The sequence below is a fragment of the Sylvia atricapilla genome, chromosome 12 (assembly GCF_009819655.1).
Source record: "Sylvia atricapilla isolate bSylAtr1 chromosome 12, bSylAtr1.pri, whole genome shotgun sequence".
In the NCBI taxonomy this organism is placed as follows: Eukaryota; Metazoa; Chordata; class Aves; order Passeriformes; family Sylviidae; genus Sylvia; species Sylvia atricapilla.
The window spans coordinates 7,483,769-7,502,327 of NC_089151.1; the positions used below are offsets into that span (position 1 = coordinate 7,483,769).

General features: G+C 43.3%; 1 protein-coding gene across 8 annotated transcripts in view; it reads left to right on the forward strand.

The window, feature by feature from the left end:
• The window catches only part of CTCF (CCCTC-binding factor), a 34,257-nt gene extending 17,918 nt beyond the window's left edge, over positions 1–16,339 (forward strand). For 5 of the 8 annotated variants that reach the window (XM_066327686.1, XM_066327680.1, XM_066327681.1 and 2 more), the window contains 10 exons: positions 2,693–3,485; positions 4,115–4,285; positions 4,930–5,063; positions 6,352–6,472; positions 7,270–7,419; positions 8,770–8,930; positions 9,343–9,525; positions 9,909–10,044; positions 12,537–12,704; positions 13,745–16,339. In XM_066327686.1, the coding sequence (XP_066183783.1) occupies positions 2,705–3,485; positions 4,115–4,285; positions 4,930–5,063; positions 6,352–6,472; positions 7,270–7,419; positions 8,770–8,930; positions 9,343–9,525; positions 9,909–10,044; positions 12,537–12,704; positions 13,745–13,926 (2,187 nt within the window). In that variant the 5' untranslated portion in view covers positions 2,693–2,704 and the 3' untranslated portion in view covers positions 13,927–16,339. The remainder of the gene's footprint in view (positions 1–2,692; positions 3,486–4,114; positions 4,286–4,929; positions 5,064–6,351; positions 6,473–7,269; positions 7,420–8,769; positions 8,931–9,342; positions 9,526–9,908; positions 10,045–12,536; positions 12,705–13,744) is intronic. The other 3 variants (XM_066327687.1, XM_066327685.1, XM_066327683.1) reach the window with 1 other exon arrangement.
• Positions 16,340–18,559: the final 2,220 nt, after the last annotated feature.

Sequence of the window (18,559 nt, forward strand, 5' to 3'; positions counted from 1 at the left end):
GGCAGGGACGGCGGCGGCCCCAGCCCCGGTGCAGTTCGGCGTCTCGCCGCTCGGGGGCAGCCGTGCCCCGCCGTGTAACCCCCGATAGCCGCGCGACAGGAAACCGGGTGAGAGGTGACAGAGGGACAGGGAGCAATAGCGGGGTCTGAGTTCATTTACCGGACGGCTGTAAGAATCCATCCATTCCTTTCACACAGGTACACCCCTCACTGTGAGTGTCTTTAACCTGAGTCTTGCTGCAGGCATTTCCTTGGTCTCAGTGTACATCTGCATTCCTAGGCTGGCAAACTTCCTGACAATGTGAGCCATATGCCAAAGTTTTCATGTATGTCAGTGGCTTGTTCCTTGGTGGACACAGTATTTTCTGCTTTACAAGTCAGAAGTGGTGCCTTCGTACTACTCCACTAAAAAAACGTACAGGACACTGGCAGATTTTTGCCTGTTGGCTTGCTTTCAGGTGACTTAGCAGTGTTGTTACCAACTGATGCTGTGACAGTGAATGTGAAGGTGTTTGTGAGGGCTCCACCTCTGCTCAGAGCTGCCTGTGCTTGTATCAAGGTTGCAGACCTCTGCTCAGCACCAGAATTGCATGAGCTTTACAGATGGTTTTTTGCCATTTTTCCCTCCATCTTGCATATTTTATTTTTACCTCCTTGCCCATTTATCACATACTATTTTTATGTGTTGTTTAACTGTGTCCTTCCTTTATTTGTTCAGACACTTTTGGTCACCTGGGAAGTCTTCTTCCTACAAATACTTAAGATAACTGTAAAACACTTTCGCAGTTGCTGTAAGCCAAAGACCTGCTCTGTTCTGATTGCCAGCTGTCTGGTGTTAAGTACTTACATCATCTCGTGTACTTCAGCTGTTTGTCCATATGGATTTGCTCCGACTTGAAAAGCTGACGGGTGGTAAAGGGAAGGAGAGGCGGGATCCCTGCAGGGAGTGCGCATGAAGCCATATGTCGGCATTCCTGGGTATGTGGTGCCCTCTGGAGACTGTGGCTGCCCACGACATCACAAGTGTCAAGACAGGACGTTAATTTATGTCCCTAGCCTGGGCAGGCTGAAGAACAACATTTCAAGCTTTATTGTTTTCACAGCAGAAGTGGAGGATGCTAGAAAAGTAGAGTAAAAGCAAGAACTCTCTAAAAATAATAGAAATTACACGTCTTACAATTTTTAGAGCTAATGGAGATGTCTATGCCTTATGTAAAATCAAAATTGAGTACACAAGATTAAGCATAGATATTTGAAAATAGTAGGGGGATTTTGAAGTGTTCAGTTAGTAAGGGAGATTAAATATTTATATTAATTCACTTAGCTGGTCTGAGAGGCCAGTCAGTCTAATGGGAAAATACAGAAGTCTCTTAGCAAATCTGGAACTGGAATCAGGAATTTTTCACAGGCTTAGTAAGGGAGCTGGCTTTTTTGTTACTTTCTTCTTACCCAAAATTGACCTTGGAACCTTTTTAATGCTTAATGAGGGGTATAAGAAATTATATCCTGATTCAGGGAAAGTGTTCAATGTGGTTAGGGACTCCTTTTGTTTTTATGTAGTAAACCACCAGGAACAGAGACAGACTTACAAAATCGACCTTTACTGCAATCTTATTCCTTTCATTTGGGAAAAAGACAGCTGCAAAATGATAGTGTTTTTTTAGCTCGTATTACTCTTGAAACAACCTTCCTGCATAATCAGAATACAGGAGTTTAATATTTTTCCCCATCTGCAGTGAAGAACACTGGGTGATCTGAAGTGGCACAAATCTCAGTGTTATGTTTGCGTGCAGTGATTGTCAGAGTTACAGTTCAAGGCCCACCAAAATGCTGAGCTTCTGTATTGTTTGTTTGTGACTGTGTGGATGGATTTAACACAGGTATCAGGAGATCCTTAGAGACCAACCACTTCAGTCCACATCATTTACATTAAGATTGTAAAACTAATTTTAATTTAAATCAAGATTTTACCTGAGCTGTGTCTTCTGCTGTGGCTTATTCAGCTGAGGAGGGAGTGCACAGTGCATTTTTAGATCCACTCAGGGCCCAGCAGTGCCAGAGGTAGGAGCAGGAATTGAACTCCAGGCTGCTTGCAAGAGACATACTTGCCTAACTCCTTTATGTCCTGATGTTATTCAGAGGAGTTTAGACTTGAAGTAATAGTAGTTTGATATGAAATAAGTGCAACTTACGTTCTTCTGCTTAATTCTTAGTGCCTTCCTGGAGAAGTTTGGCAGTTCTCAAATGTAATGCTTTCTTTAAGGTTGACTTTTTGATTTTAACTGTGTGGTAATTTTGTATCTTTAAAATTTATAGCCACAGACTGCCTCTGGTACTGCTAAGCTATGTGGAATGATTAAACAAGCTCAGTAAGGAATAATACTGCTGTGCATCTTGTTGGTGGGATTTGTGGTCTTTGAGAAACGGGAACACGCGTATCAGTTAATCTCTTCCTTGCTTTCCATCCTTTCCAAGAAGCTGACACAGTTGTCTCACTGCAGGCAGCGTTCTGTGATTGCCTTGGTTTGCAGTGATGATGGGCTTGTGGAGACCTACAGCTCTCAGCTCCTGTTTCTTGAATATGATTGAGATGGGTTGAGTGTTTCTGGTTGGGTGACTTGTTCTTCTGTGGGGTTTGTGCAGTTGTTAAATACATTGGATGGTGTGCAGCATTCATTTTCTTGTTTTTACAGCAGGAAGGTGAAATGGAAGGTGAAGCAGTCGACGCTATTGTGGAGGAATCAGAAACTTTCATTAAGGGAAAAGAGAGGAAAACCTATCAAAGACGCCGTGAAGGTGGACAGGAGGATGATGCTTGTCATATACCACCCAACCAAGCAGATGGAAGTGAAGTGGTGCAGGATGTCAGCAGTGGGGTGCAGATGGTGATGATGGATCAGCTAGATCCAACTCTTCTTCAAATGAAGACCGAAGTAATGGAAGGGGCAGTGCCTCAAGAAACTGAGGCTACTGTAGATGACACGCAGATCATAACACTTCAGGTTGTTAATATGGAAGAGCAGCCTATAAATCTTGGTGAGCTTCAGCTGGTCCAAGTACCTGTACCAGTGACTGTACCTGTTGCCACCACATCTGTGGAAGAACTGCAGGGAGCTTATGAAAATGAGGTTTCCAAAGGAGGCCTGCAGGAAGGGGAGCCCATGATCTGTCACACCCTTCCTTTACCAGAAGGCTTCCAAGTTGTGAAAGTGGGTGCAAATGGTGAGGTGGAGACACTGGAACAAGGTGAACTTCAGCCACAGGAAGATCCCAACTGGCAAAAAGATCCAGACTATCAGCCACCAGCCAAAAAAACAAAGAAAAACAAAAAGAGTAAGCTTCGCTACACTGAGGAAGGCAAAGATGTGGATGTCTCTGTATATGACTTTGAAGAGGAGCAGCAAGAGGGTTTGTTGTCCGAGGTTAATGCAGAAAAGGTGGTGGGCAATATGAAGCCACCAAAACCAACAAAAATTAAAAAGAAAGGTAAGTTCCCCATCTACAAATGGATTTTGAAAATGCCTTTGTTGTGATGATTGCAGTGTGATTGAGGCGAATGAATATGTGCTAGTGGGAGGAGAGCAGGCATGCCCAATGCTGCTTGCTCACAATGTAATAGTGCTTGACTGCAGTGTTTCTTGGGCACACCTCCCTTCTCCTCTCTATAGGCTGACTGGGAGATCATTTTCCACAAGTGTGATACTGTGGCATTAATATTCTTATACAACTATGATTGAAAAGATTGTTCTCTTTGCTGTACTACACATGTAACAGTTCATGTCCATGTTTTACATCAGGAGCCAATGGTATAATTAATTATGTGGGCTTTTTCCTAACCAATTGCTGGGTAAGGTAGATGGTGCAAAATACAGTAATAAGTGTGTTTGATTTTTGTTAAAACTGTAAGTTGAGGAGCCCTTTTTAGAGTGTAGAAAGAACATTAAGTGCTGGCATACCATTGAAAATTGGATTCAAACCAGCCACAGGCAATGCAGTTGGATTTAGTGGTGCATGGTGATTCCTTGCAGTAGTTACACCCCCAAGAATCTTTCCTCTTACGTTACACAGTAGACTACAGTATTGTCAAAGACTTAAGATGATTTTCTTCATGACAGGTGTAAAGAAGACATTCCAGTGCGAACTGTGCAGTTACACTTGTCCACGTCGTTCCAACTTGGACCGCCACATGAAAAGCCACACCGATGAAAGACCACACAAGTGCCATCTTTGTGGCAGGGCTTTCCGGACAGTCACATTGCTGAGGAACCACCTCAACACTCACACAGGTACTCTTGGTTTTTGCATACATTGTTTTTGTAGAATCTGCTCTGCCATCAGAACAAATGGATTAGAGATAGACCCTTCTTGTTTTCCTAATTCCTCTTATGGAACAAGTTTGTTTAAAGGAAGTTCCTTCCTTTAAAAAAGTGGAAATGGTGTAGTTGTTTTCTGCCTGGCTAGGTCAGGTGCAGAGCTTATCCTGTTCACAGGTACAAAAGTGATCCTGGGCTTGATCTCAAGTTACCTGAAGTTACAGAAATGTTCTCTTTGCCTTGGGCATTAGCACTTGTGTTTTCAGCTTGTGTCCTACTGCCGAAAAAAAGAGCGTAATTTATAATCCCTCATTTTCTTTGCTTATTGAAGCTATCTCTAACTAGCTGGTTTCTGATGTGTAAACAAGCAAGTGGTACAAAAATAAAAGAGAATTTCCTCACTGAAAGGATATTAATTCTCTAAGATCTTAAATCTATTAGTTATTTATACAAAACCTCTGACTTCTGTGCGTTCTGTTGCTCTAATTTAATATTTCCAAACATGAAAGCAGTCTTGCTAATTCACTTTAAAAAAATTAAAAATCTACAACCGGAACTGTCTCTCATTTTCTTTTGTTACTAAATCTGTGTGTCCCTGTCTTGCTGCACACCGTTAGGTACTCGCCCTCACAAATGCCCAGACTGCGACATGGCCTTTGTGACCAGTGGAGAGTTGGTTCGGCATCGCCGCTACAAACACACCCACGAGAAACCATTCAAATGTTCCATGTGTGACTATGCCAGTGTGGAGGTATGGGACTTGTTACAGTGCTGAGTGCTTCCTTGTGTGCTTCAAAGCTTGTTCACCATCTGTTTCGAACTCTGTTCTTAGGCATTTCCTCTTTGGCCATTTGGTTGAAGGGCTCTGGGCAAAAGAAGCTGTAAATCAGAGCTGCTCTGGGAAGCAAATGGTGGGGTTTCCTCACTGAATCAGAAAGCAGCTTGGCATCACTTACAGAAGTTCTAGGTGATACCATTTCCTCTTTGCAGACAATAGTTGTCACAGTTTCTTAAATGATTTGTCCTTTAAACTGATAGCAGGAATTCTAGTGTGTTTCATGTTAAAGGAGACAGATATTTCCTGCTGCAGTGGGATGTCCTTTCAGTCCACAGTGCCCTCCCATTTTAGAGACATGCATTCTGCACATCATCTGTTTATGCCGTGAAGGTGTCTGTAGCTAAAACTAATGGGCCTTTGTCTCAGTATTGCTAAAAGCAGCTTTGCTAATGTTAGATGATAGCTTAATTTGCCTGAGCTTATTTGACATTGTTGAATGCCTTCCCTCCATGCAGTATTGTTAGATATTTTATAGGGCAGCTTTTATATTGTGAAAGGAAGTTTGAGCCAGATGATGAGCAACATAATTTAAAAAAATGGGATTCCTGCAGTGGAAGAAGGCAACAGTGGGAGAGCTTGAATAGGGGCTTCAGGGTTTTTTTTCCTGCCCACGCTGTGCCTGCAGTGCTGTCACTTCAGGTCCTGTGGTTTGAGTGCTGAGTAAGTTATGTTGCAGAGGTTTTCGTGGTATAAATTAAGAGAGAATAACCAAGTTGGTCCTTATGAGGTCATGCTGCTTTTTGTAGGCATAAGTTGGTGATTAAGCAGCGTGATCAGACTGGAGTAGAAAATGCCATACTGTTGGTGTTCTTGCTTTGAGCTGGGTTTGTACCTTCTAAATAAAAGCAGGAGAAGAAAAGAATTAAGCTTCCCCACACCACTTCCCTCTGTCTCTCCAGGATATTTTAAAATTTAGGGTGTCTTCAGATGCTGAGATGGTCAATAACAGTAAGGTGAGCACAGAGTCTAAATTAGGCCTTGGTGAGTGTGGGAACAAGCATCAGGCAAGACTGAGAGTGAAGCTGGGAGGTGAGGTAGAGTGGGCAGGAGCAAGTGGCAGCAGGGAAATGTCACTGAAATGTGCTTGTTTGGTTTAGTGCCTAAGTAAATATAAACTGCCTTAAACTTGACTGGTTTCTTGTAGTTTTGGCAATCTGGGCTGCTCATCTGTGCTAACTTAAGTCTTGCTCTTGGCTTCTAGGTTAGCAAATTGAAACGCCACATCCGTTCTCACACCGGGGAGCGCCCGTTCCAGTGCAGCCTGTGCAGCTATGCCAGCAGAGACACCTACAAACTGAAGAGGCACATGAGGACCCACTCCGGTACTGATGCCATATTCTCTTAGTGTCTGAGTGCTGAGGCTATGGTGTCTGCTGACACACAGCAAGCAAATACTATTGTGCAGCTTAATATAAAACCTTTATAAAGTGCGTAGCTGTGGAGAATGAACCGTGTTTTGTAAGCACTTACAAATTTATAACCAGATGAAATTACTGGGAAAAGAGCTTGAAGGATATGTAATTTACTGTGTTTTACTAGTTTTACTATGAGGTGCTAAAATGCAGGCACCTCTAGTATGAACAGAATAAACTTCTGTTTGCAGTGTTCTAGTTGAAGAGTAGAGCCATTTGCAGTTTCATGCTTCAGTGCATTTTTAAAAGCATCCCATGCATGTTAGTTCATAAAAATGCTAATTTTTTCATCAATATAAATAGAGATGATTTTAGCACAGAATGTTACTGCAGTGCCAAATTAATCATATTGCTAAAATTGAAGGAGTGAAAGATGCCCTTTTATGTATACATGAACATTCAGAACTTCCACCCCAAAAAAAATCTGATGTCACTTGCTCTCCTCTGGCAGCCTGCATATAGGCCTTGCATGTGTTTCTCAGAGTAAGAATAATTTTAACTTCCTTAAGGATTGAACTTTAGTTTCTTTCTACAAAGATGCTTACTGGAGCTGCAACTTGCAGAGCAAGATGTTATTGAACCCTTTGTAGAATTACAATTTCTGTGGTCTAGCTGCCTATTTCAAGTTTCTGGGAGGTTGTTTGGGACTTGGAGAAATTTATTTTTAATAAAAGTACTTGTTCTATTTTTTCCTTTTGTTCCTGAAGGAGAGAAGCCATATGAATGTTACATCTGCCATGCTCGCTTCACTCAGAGCGGTACCATGAAGATGCACATTTTGCAGAAGCACACGGAGAATGTGGCCAAATTCCACTGTCCTCACTGTGATACTGTTATAGCGAGAAAGAGTGACCTGGGTAGGTGTCTCCCAGCCGTGGCCATTTGCTGAAGATGGTACAAAACTGCCCAGAATTAGAGTTCCCATAACCAACTGCTGTCTCTTAACCCAATACCCAGTCTGGTAACTGCACCAGTTAAGCATAGCTTCACATTTGGGGCTGGTAACACACACCTTTAGCTTACCATAGCTGCTCCAAGTTAGAAAAATTTTCAGTTTCTTCAGTTTTCAATAATTCAAATTATTTTATTTTTTTTCCAAGCATACAAGGTAAGTTACTGTTTGCCCATAGATACAAGACATTTATTGAACTTGGACTGAGATTTTGACAGCATAAGGATTGGGAACTGAAAAGCCTGATCACTTGGCTGAATTTCCTGTACGTTGGAGGCCATTAAGTTTCATGCAGAGATATTTTCATCAAGTTAAAAGGTTTGAATTAGACCAAGCATTTAACTTTCCAGGATTTGGAGCTGTGTGCTGAAAAAAGCCCTGAGTCCTTGCAGTAGGACATTCCTGTTCTAGAGAGCAGTACCCAGTGTGATTCCAGCAGGCAAGCTCTTATGTTTCTACAAGGTGACAAACAATATCGTGGCCAGAGCAGCTGAGGGGAAGGAAGGAGCCACGGTTTGGCAGAACTTTCTGTCTTTAAACAGAATTATCACCCAAGTAATGGGAAGGCAGGCTCCCTTCCAGTAAAGACAAGTGCTACAGTGAGAGTTTGAGAGGAAGGCAGTCAGCTGATGTCAGGAGCAAACAAGCTGATTTACAACAGAGGAAGACTGATGTTAGCTATGAAGAATTTTTCTTCTAATAATGCTTTAATCTACCCTAAGCTACCTCATACAGCTGTGGTATGCTCTTAGTTGGAGGATTTTAAAGAAGTGACTAAAACCTCTGTTGGGGATTATCTGCTGGTATCCCTATTGCTTTCTAGTCCTGTCACTCTGATTTCTAATCCTGCAGAAAATCCTGTTTCTTCCACTGAATTACCTGGCTTCTGACTGTATCCAGGCAATTCAAGTTAGTCTTAAACATAACAGTCCACAAGACACTTTAGTTTGACAATCATATGTCATCAAATTCAAATCCTTAATCAGCTCAGATTGCAACTAATAACCAAATTTGGAATCCTGTGGAAATTCTTATAAGGGAAGGGAAGAGAGTCTTCTGCAAGCTCTTTCTCTGTCTAGAAATTGTTCTAGTTGATTTTTACTTGCAAGTCCTTCAGGTTTTTAGTTGAATCCTAAATTAACTACTCCACTGTTTCAGCTGAGCTTGGGAGGGAGGATCACTGAAGAACTGTGGGACATCTTTGATGCTTGGAAAGCCCTGGTTGTGGTGAAACCTTTTGATTTTTTTCCTATAGGTGTCCACTTGCGGAAGCAGCATTCCTACATTGAGCAGGGCAAGAAGTGTCGCTACTGTGACGCTGTGTTCCATGAGAGGTATGCCCTCATCCAGCATCAAAAGTCCCACAAGAACGAGAAGCGCTTCAAGTGTGACCAGTGTGATTATGCCTGCAGACAGGTGAGCTGGGGGCACTGGCACCCCTTAGGAGTGGTAGGACAGCAGCTGTAAGTATGGAATGGAAATCTTAGCTGTTAGGTTTGATCAACTGTCAAGATCAAATTAGCTGTCTAAATTTTTTGGAGGGTGTATAGGAGAGTACAAGTGATCTTTTCTTGGTGTGATTCTGTCCTGTAGAGAAGAACCTTCTGATTCACAATCTTGCTGTACCCATTGACCAAGGGATAAGAGTCCATATAGGATGGAAGCAGCTAGAACTGAATATGATAGGAACATCAATCAAGATGTTCTTGCATTGCTGTGGAATCATGCATTTCCTGATATTAACCATAAAATTTTAGCCTTGTTTTAGCTGAAAATTCACTTTTCTGTATCCATTTATGCGAATTTCCGTTTTTCCTGTCCATGCCAGGAGCGGCACATGGTCATGCACAAACGGACCCATACTGGAGAAAAGCCTTATGCCTGTAGCCATTGTGATAAAACCTTCCGCCAGAAGCAGCTCCTCGACATGCACTTCAAGAGATACCATGATCCCACCTTTGTCCCTGCTGCCTTTGTCTGCTCCAAGTGTGGCAAAACATTCACTCGCAGGGTAAGGGAATATCTTTGAAATGGGGAGGGTTGGCATGAGGCTTTTTTAGTGAAGAGGAGGAAAATATTTACCCAGAAGGACAGATGGGTGAGGTACAGGGTAAAATACAAATCTTTTAATAGAGCCCTTCTCTGGGAGAGGAAAAGAAAGGAGAGAGAATTCAGAGTTGGTATCAACACACATTAGTGTTGACATCATGAGCAATGCGCAAATGCAACTTCATGCATAAAGTTAATGAATGTACCCATTCCCCCTAAATAATCTCTTTTTAAAACAAAAAGCAAAAGACAGTTACCAGAAATGTGGTTGAAAATACAGTCAGAATATCTAATCTTGAATTCATGTTTTAACTTTTCTTATGTTTTTAATCTTTCACTGAGTAGAACACAATGGCCAGACATGCTGATAACTGCTCTGGCCTAGATGGTGGGGAAGGAGAGAATGGAGGAGAGACAAAGAAAGGCAAACGTGGCCGAAAGAGAAAGATGCGTTCTAAGAAAGAAGATTCTTCTGATAGTGGTAAGAACAGCTCACTACCTTCTGAGAATTACAGGTCTGTGATTCACTGTGTGTGTTAGCTGCTGGTTTGCCAGTTCTGCAGGTTTCTTCTGGCACTTGAAAGAGTCTTGTCTGGTTGGCAAACACAGAATATGGTGATACACGGCCAAGTACAGAGGGATGAACTGCCTGTGAAGGATAGTATAGATTTTGGTGTCCCAGGCCTGTTCCAAGACAGTAGTTTAAATAACACTGTCTGACACTTCTTGTGTCAGCTGTGCCATTCCTCTCCTGCCTGTGTGGGAAAGTCTCTGGTAATATTTTTCAGAGTCCCGAAAGAGGCTGTGTGGTTTTGCAGCACATTGCTATGAAATATTACTTGATCTTTCTTCACCATTACTGGGTGGCATGTCCAGACAGCTCCACCACTGAATTGTTTGGCTACTTCTGTGGAGGAAGGCCAGCAACATCCAAGGAAATGGTGGAGATTAATATTATAGATGAAGCTAAAACTCAGTCCTAATCTCCTGATACAGGAAAAACTTTATCATGTCTTCAACAGGAAGAGCCAAGTAGAATCTCAAGACCAACCAGTTCAAAGATGATTTTACAAAAGGAGTATAGCTGATTAGTCTTTTATCTCGAGTGCTTTATGTAATTAATTAAGGGTGTAGGTTGGGAGAACAGGGATATTTCTGGCTAGACAATGCATATCTGAAAATCTCACAATGGCAAACAAGTTTTAGGATGAGTATGATCAAATTATTTGCAAATCTTGATTCAAAAACTATAGAAATTGATGCTTAAACTCATATTTGTAAGATATTTGGAAAAATTTATTCAGTGAATTAACTAATTGTGCATTTGAAACATGAAAAAGTAATGGAAGCAGGGTCAAATAACTGATGGAAGGTAATTCAAGTGCGTTCTGGAGCAATGCACTCCTAGTATCTGAACTGAGATCTTCCTGCCAGTTCAGCCTATTCTAAAAACTCACATTTTATTTAGTTGGTTTGGTCTTGATTTAAAACAGTTTTTTTGTGGAGGAAGCTGGTCAAAAGTCAGGCTTGTTAATGAGCTGATGATATGCAGTGAATGATGCCCAGGTTCTGTGCTGAGGGATCCCTTTGGCCTCAGTGCAAGCGGCAAGTGTGGGTTGAGCTCAGGAGTCATTTGATAGATACGAAGAATTGACCAATGAGAGCTGAGTAACTGTAAGAAAGATGTGCTAATCAGCTGCTTGAGGAATTGCATTATTCACTGTTGTGTTTATTTGGTGATCTGCAGTTTCATGAGGTTTGGCAACTACAAAATACCTAAAACTTAAGAGCAAAGCTGGGATGAAAGCTATTGGTGTAAATCTGGGGAGGAAAGGGGGAAAGACTAAATAGTGAATGATAGTTTTGTGTCCTGACTGTCCAGCGTTAGACAGAATGGTAATTGATGGTTGAGGGGAGATTGTAAAAAGCCTCTAAAAAGGTGGGACCTGAGAAATCCAGTAAATAAATTCCTCATGGGGGATATCCCTTGGGTGACTGTAAAATCGTGCAGCATCAAATGCTTTCCCTTTAGTCAGATAAAAGGAAGTATCCTTGTGGCCCATGTATTCTTGAGTACAGCTACTCTAGACAGCAGCCTTACACATTTAAGGGCAATCATTTTGCAGTCCAAACAATATTATCCTCTTTGACATCTCTCATTGCTTTTTTGTCTGCTCTGGTTTTGCCCGGAGCGTTCTGAACGTGTCAATGGTCCTCACCTATTAACTTTAAGGAGTGTTGTGAAGAATAAAGGGAGCTTGTGGGTACCTGTTGGGGTTCTTGTATTTCACAGAGATTCTGGAATGGCTGCTACAGCACCTCTTTTATCCTCTTGCCCTTCTGTTTTCCCCAGACTTCTTCTTGAAATCACCTCATCCCCTACCCCAAACGCTGTAAATTGTGTGATCCAAAGTAGCCTTCCTCCTGCCATTGTGTCCCATCCAGAATTCCCCAACAGCCCATGGTATCAAAGGTGATCTCAAGAGCTGCTTCCCGTGACTTACTGGGATGGGTTTCACACCTGGTGGCTCTCCTTGAGTGCCATAGACAAGAAGTTTGTTCCTCAGAAGTCGTGAATTCCCACCTTCCATTGTGCAACGCTGTGCTCCTCTGTATGGTGCAGGTGGCACTTGGGTGGGCTGTTGAACCCTCTGATGGGCTTGGGAGTAGCCCAGCCATGTGTTATTTGGTCTCTCTTGTGCTGTTGTCTCTGAGCTCCTTTTAGCACATAATCTAATGTGATTAAATTGCCTTTTGCTTTCTAAAGGACAGCTTGTTCCCTCTAAGTGAGGGTAACAGATTAACAATCTGTGGCAGCAGTTTCTGAACAAAGGCCTTACTTGCCTTCTTTCTCAACAGAGTTGACTCCTTTAACTCTATCCCTTTTAAATGGGATTTGATGGTGCTTCTCTGTAGAGGAATGTGTTTTATCTTTGTTTAAACTGAAGATTTATCTGACATCTTTTCCTACAGAGGGAAATGCTGAACCAGATTTGGATGATAATGAAGATGAAGAGGAGACAGCAGTAGAAATTGAAGCTGAACCAGAAGTAGAGCAAGAGGCTCCTGCGCCACCTCCCAGTAAGAAGAGAAGAGGAAGACCACCAGGCAAAACTGCTGCGCAACCAAAACAATCCCAGCGTAAGTCACTAATTGAAGCTTACCTTACCCTGCTTGCTTGAGCGTCTTTTTCTTTGGATTTGGGCATTCCTGTAGATGTGATCCTTTATGAGATTATTTTAAATAATTGTGTTCTCCCGAATGGGATTATTTTAAAAGTAGGTAACTGTACTTTCTCTACCTTGCTAAGAACTCACCTTGAAATATGTTGCAAGGGTTTCCTGGTCATGAGGGAACATGGCCCCTTCAGGCCATGCTAAAAAAGATAGGATGTTATTTTTTGTTTAGTGTTGTTTCATTTCGTTGTTGTGCAAACTGCTTGCTTTTTGTACCAGTTGTGGTGTCTCTGCTGACATACAGTCCTTGGGAAAACAGCTGTCAGTAAAAACATCGTGGTGTTCTTACCTGGCTAGGTTTTGCAGGTGTTGCCACAAATGAGCTTGGCTTCAGCGCCGTTAGTTTTGAGCAAGGACAAGTGCAGGTGTTGTTTCAGCTCTGCAAGGATGTCCTTAAGAGTAGGCATTGTAACTATGCAAAGTCAAAGTAAATAAATTTCAGAAGTAGGGCAGGAAATTAGATGCTTTAAGGAGGTGGTGGCTTCCTCAGTGGCTTGGCTGTCTGCTCAGTGCCCCAAAATGCGGCCTGTTTTCTTTCTGGAATTACTCTGTGGAAACATTTAATGCTAATTTGTTATCACTGAATTCCCCTGAAGTTTAAGTTTTGCCTTAGGCCCATATATTGATATCGGGTTTGGTTTCATTCACTATTCTACAAAATCCATTGTTAGAAAAATGTTTTAGTATGAAAATGCACACTGGAACTGTTCTCCTGAGAGCCCATCTTCATAAAGGGGCAAGAAAATAGATGCTTGATCCTTGGATGAGTGAGGTGGGGTGAATTGCTCCCCGCTGATGTGACAGTGCTTGCTGTGGCTCTCACCTTCCCTTGCCATGGAAGAATCTTAAGGATCTACCAAAGAGCTGCTTGAGGCATGCAGGCTGGCTCTGGAAACAGCAAAATAATCTGTTTCTTCCCCCGCTCCTTTGTTTTTGCCCTTCCAGCTGCAGCAATCATTCAGGTTGAAGACCAGAACACTGGTGAAATTGAAAATATTATAGTTGAAGTGAAGAAAGAACCTGATGCAGAAACAGCAGAGGAAGAGGAGGAAGCTCAGCCTGCTGTAGTGGAAGCTCCCAATGGAGACCTCACCCCTGAGATGATTCTCAGCATGATGGACCGGTGATGGAGGAAGACCACGTTGGCTGACTGAACTGGCCTGGGCTGTGTTTAAGCGGCTCAAATCTATTTTTTTTTCCTTGAATCTTTTTTCTTGGCTTTGGGAAATGCATCATTTTAGACCATTTTACCAAACATACTGGGAAATAACACGATGTTAGAATGTGATTTAACTAGAACTTGCTGTTTTATGTTAGCATTACAGGATCATGGAACATTAGGAAATATTTTGGAGTCCTTGAGGGTTTCCTCTGAGATGTTTGATTTAGTTTTGCTCTGAACTGCATTGTAAAGCTGGTCCAAGGGCCGTGTTTACATGCATCAAGTTTTAATATACAGAAGTGGAAGCCTTGACTAGAGTATGTGGAAAACCACTCCGGACTTGCCCTTCCAGTTCCCAGAGTCCTTGAACCTCTTCTCTCGGTAGTGTTTTTAACTGTAAATGCAGACTTTGGAGGGTTCTAGACTTTTGAAATGGTTTTTTTGCTTGATTTTTTGTTTTTATTTTTTTGTTTTTTGTTTTTGCTTTCTCCCACTGAGTAGCTCCAGTTCTCCAAGTCAGCTGCACATGGTAGTTTTGGCATGCTCCAACTGGTTTCTGTCCTTAATATGCTTTGCTTTCTGCAAAGCATTTCTGTAATGGTCAAGCTTGTAAATAACTTTTTTTTTTACATTTTAATCTTTTTCCATTAATTAAGAGGTATGCAAAAATGCAGTTTAAAAGAGACCCCAGTATTCTAATTCCTTTCAAACTAAGTGACACGAGAATTGATGGAGTGTAAATGTTGAAAAAACTGTTGATAAGGTAGAGAAAAGATGTACCCAGATTATTGCTTGCAGAACAAGAGAAACTCACATGTGAAATCTGGTTTTGAAGCACAAAGAAATTGTATTTTATAGAATCTTAGACTGGCTTGGGTTAGAAGGCACTGACAGACCATCTAGTTCTACCCCCTGCCATGGGCAGGGACACCTTTCAGTAAACCAGCTTTCTCTGAGCTCTGTCCAGCCTGGCCTTGAACACTTCCAGGGATGGGGCAGCAACAGTTTCTCTGGGCGACCTGTGCCAGGGCCTCACCAGGAAGAATTTCCTTCCTCACAAGGAAGAATTTCTTCCAAATAGCCCACTTAACCCTGCCATCTGTCAGTTTAAAGCCATTCCCTGTTGTCCTGTCTCTCCATTCCCTTGCCAAAAGTCCCTCTCCAGCACTCTTGTAGGCTACCCGCAGGTTCTGTAAGGCCACAATTAGGTCGTCCCAAAACCTTCACTTCTCCAGGCTAAATACTTCCAGATCTCTGTCTTTCCTCATAGGAATGGTGCTCCATCCCTCAAATCATGTTTGTGGTCTCCTCTGGATTCACTCCGACAGCTCGATGTCCTTGTTGTCCCAGGGATCCCAGAGCTGGATGCAGCACTGCAGGTGGGATCTCACCTGAGTGGAACGGAGGGGCAGAATTCCCCCTTCCTGCTGCCCACAGAGCTTTGTATGCAGCCCAGCACACATGGCTGAGGCATATCCAGTCTCCCTCACCAGCTCCCCCAGGTCCTTCTCCCCCGGGGCTGCACTGGATCTGTTCTTTGCCAGCCTGGATTGATCCCAAACCATGTGCACCACCTTTCACTGGGTTTTTATTAAGCCTCCTGAGATTCCCATGGGCCACTTCTTGAGCTTGTCTAGGTGTGGCCCTGAATTGCCCTGTCCTTCAGGTGTGTCACTGCACCCTAAGCTTGGTGTTACCAAACCTGCTGAGGGTGCACTTGATCCCTTTGTCTATGCTATTAATGGTGATATTAAATAACACTGGTCCCAGTATGGGCCCCTGAGGGGCACCAGTCGCTGCTGTCCATCTGGAGTCTGAACCATTGGCCACTGCCCTCTGGATGTCACCATCCAACCAATTTGAAACATAATTAACCTTTTTGAGTTATAATTTCACAAATACATTTTCTTTGCTCTATCTTGTAGTTGTATTTTGTGTTTATGAATCCTATGTTAAGACAAAAGTGGTGATTTATAAGTGGGTCACTGCAGCCCTCAACCTGGGCCAGGAAATTTTATTAATAGGTCAGTAATTCTACAATTTTTGAATCTCTGATAAAGACAAAGGAATAATGTGAAATACAAATGATGCCTGTATATGAAAATGTCACATGTTAAAATATGTAAGCTTTTTATAGAGCCTCAGTCTTGCTGATTTCAAAAAAATTTTTCTTCTATGTATCGCTTTTAAGAGAGCTATCAGTTTAGCTATCAGACTCTAGGTTGATGCATTTTTGTACTTAGCTGTACTGTGTGATATTTTTCATTATTTTAGGAAGCCAACATGGGAAAAAAATACTGTTATAAAATATGTAATGGGGTTTGAAAGCTGGGAAGGAGAATATACTGCTGTACAGCTAATAAATAATAACGGATTAACACGTGTGCTCACTGGCTGCTTTCTTTGTGTACATCAACGGTGCGACCTGGCAGCCACCTCCAGATGGAAAAGCTGCTCTTCCCAGAAGGATGCTGTCAACAGGGACCAGCTCCTTTCTCGTGTTCCCTCTGCCCCATGCCAAATGCAAGGTACCTGTCTATGACCTTAAATCAGGATATGTTGCCCTGTGTGTAGAGGAGGGAGGATGTAAAATGCAAATGCTGGCATTAACAGCTTGAGCTTGGAGTAACATGGGAGTAGTTGTTACTTCTGTTTGTTTTGGCTGTGATTTTAAATGCTTATAGCCAATGGTTTTGTTAACAGGCATATTGTTTCCATTTCATTCTGAAAAATGGGACTGGTACTCGGGTGGATTTTCTGTGGTGTGCTTTTTTAGTTAGCTATGACAGCAGCTTAGGGTGCCAGCTGTGTGCAGTCACTGCAGCTTCAGGATAGAACCTCGTACTGCTGGTACAGGAGTCACTGCAAATGACACTAATCAGGAGACAAACCAAGCACAAGAGTTGCTAGTTCTGGATTTCAATATATGTTTGATGACTCATTATCCCTGGTCTTTCTGAGACATGGTCCTTCTGTGACTTTCCAAGGAAAGCCTATCTAGAGGTGGAAACTTGGAGTCCTGAGCAGGCTGGAGGTTTGTTGCAGCAGGTGGGAGAGGTCGTGTAAGGGCTGCTTCTATGAGAAGTCAGGTCTGGCTGAGAAATGGGTAAATTCTCAAGTGTTTTCCCAGCTGGGCAAGGAGCTTGTGTACTCAGAAGCCAAAGATGTTTCAGTCTGAGGCAGTGCTGAGGTGGTTTTACATAAGCCTGGAGCTAGGGAGGCTTTGTGGTGAGTGGGAAAACCAAAGGTGTCCTTAGGATTCTAAGGAGAGCCACCATCATTTCTTAAACCCTGTGGCTCAAACCAGTGCTGACAAGGGGTGTGAAGCATGGTGCAGTGTCTTTGTTCTAGGTGGTGGCCCAAGGAGGTGCCACACGTGCTCCAGCAGAGACCTCCCTTGGTCAATGTGATTGTTCCATGTGCAGCATCTCTTGCTGTTGTACCCAGGCCTGGATGGCACCAAGCCAGGTGCTGCAGCTCTCCTGGAATGCAGAAGAGCTGGGGGCAGTGGCTGTGTGTGAACAGCTTAATTGGGAGATTGAAAGGAAGAGAGCCTGAGAGCTGTATTTGTCCAAAGACCCCAGGTGTGGTTGGTCCTGAGTGGCGTCCCTAGTGTTCATGTGAGGAAACACCATTCCATGAAGGGTTATGAGCTGTCACCATGTGCTGACCTCATGCTCTGTCCTTTAAGCCCTACAACCTTCATGTGCCTGTCCCTGAGGTGGCACTAACAGTGGTTGGCCAGTCAGGGCCCAGGTGAGCACTGCCCCCACAAGAGCCTGTGACTGAGAGCTCAGCCAGGGTATGGGTGGCTCTGGGGGGGAGCAGGGCACAGACTGGCCTTTAGCCAAGCCTGGCTGGCCTCTCCCACCAGACACAGGCACTGGCAATCCAAGAGGTTGTGAGACATGCAATATCCAGTTTCTGACAGGTACCTGCCACAGGTACCATCACCCTGCTGCGCTGCCCTTGCAATTGCCTCTTCCAGTGCCAGTGTCCCTGGAGCTGTAGGTTCAACAGCTCTCTGAAGCCTTAGCCTAAGGCACAGGGCAGCTTGTTGCTGGGGCTGAGGTGCCCGTTCCTATTGGAGGGGTTTCCAGATCAGAAAGTTGGAGGAGCAGCAATGTTGGGGCCTTGCCACAATCGCCTTGGCAGGCCTTTTCCAGCATCAGTGTTCCTGGGGCTCTAGGCTCTTTGGCTCTCTCAACCCTAAGCCCAGATCTGAGGAGCAATTTCTGAGCAACTTTTTTATTTTGGTCTGATTCTAGAACTTTCTTCACAGACCCTGGTAGAGGTTTAGTGAGGATGGAAGCTGTCACCCTGTGGCCATCCTCCTTTGTTCCCCAGCCTGGCACCTTGCGATCTGCTCAGTTGACCTGGTTTCTCTGTGCTTGCTCAGTCAGTGGTCCTGTTACACAGACTGGGTTTTATTTGATTTGAGCTTGGGCTCCTGCTTTGGGCAGGGATCTCTGCTTGTGCCTCTTGCAGGCTTCTGGTTTGCCCTTGGAGGAGCTGTTCTGGAGAGATGCAGAGCAGTACACGCATCCAAAGGCAGGATCCAAAGCCTGAATATGGACAGAGCAATTCTGCTCAACCCA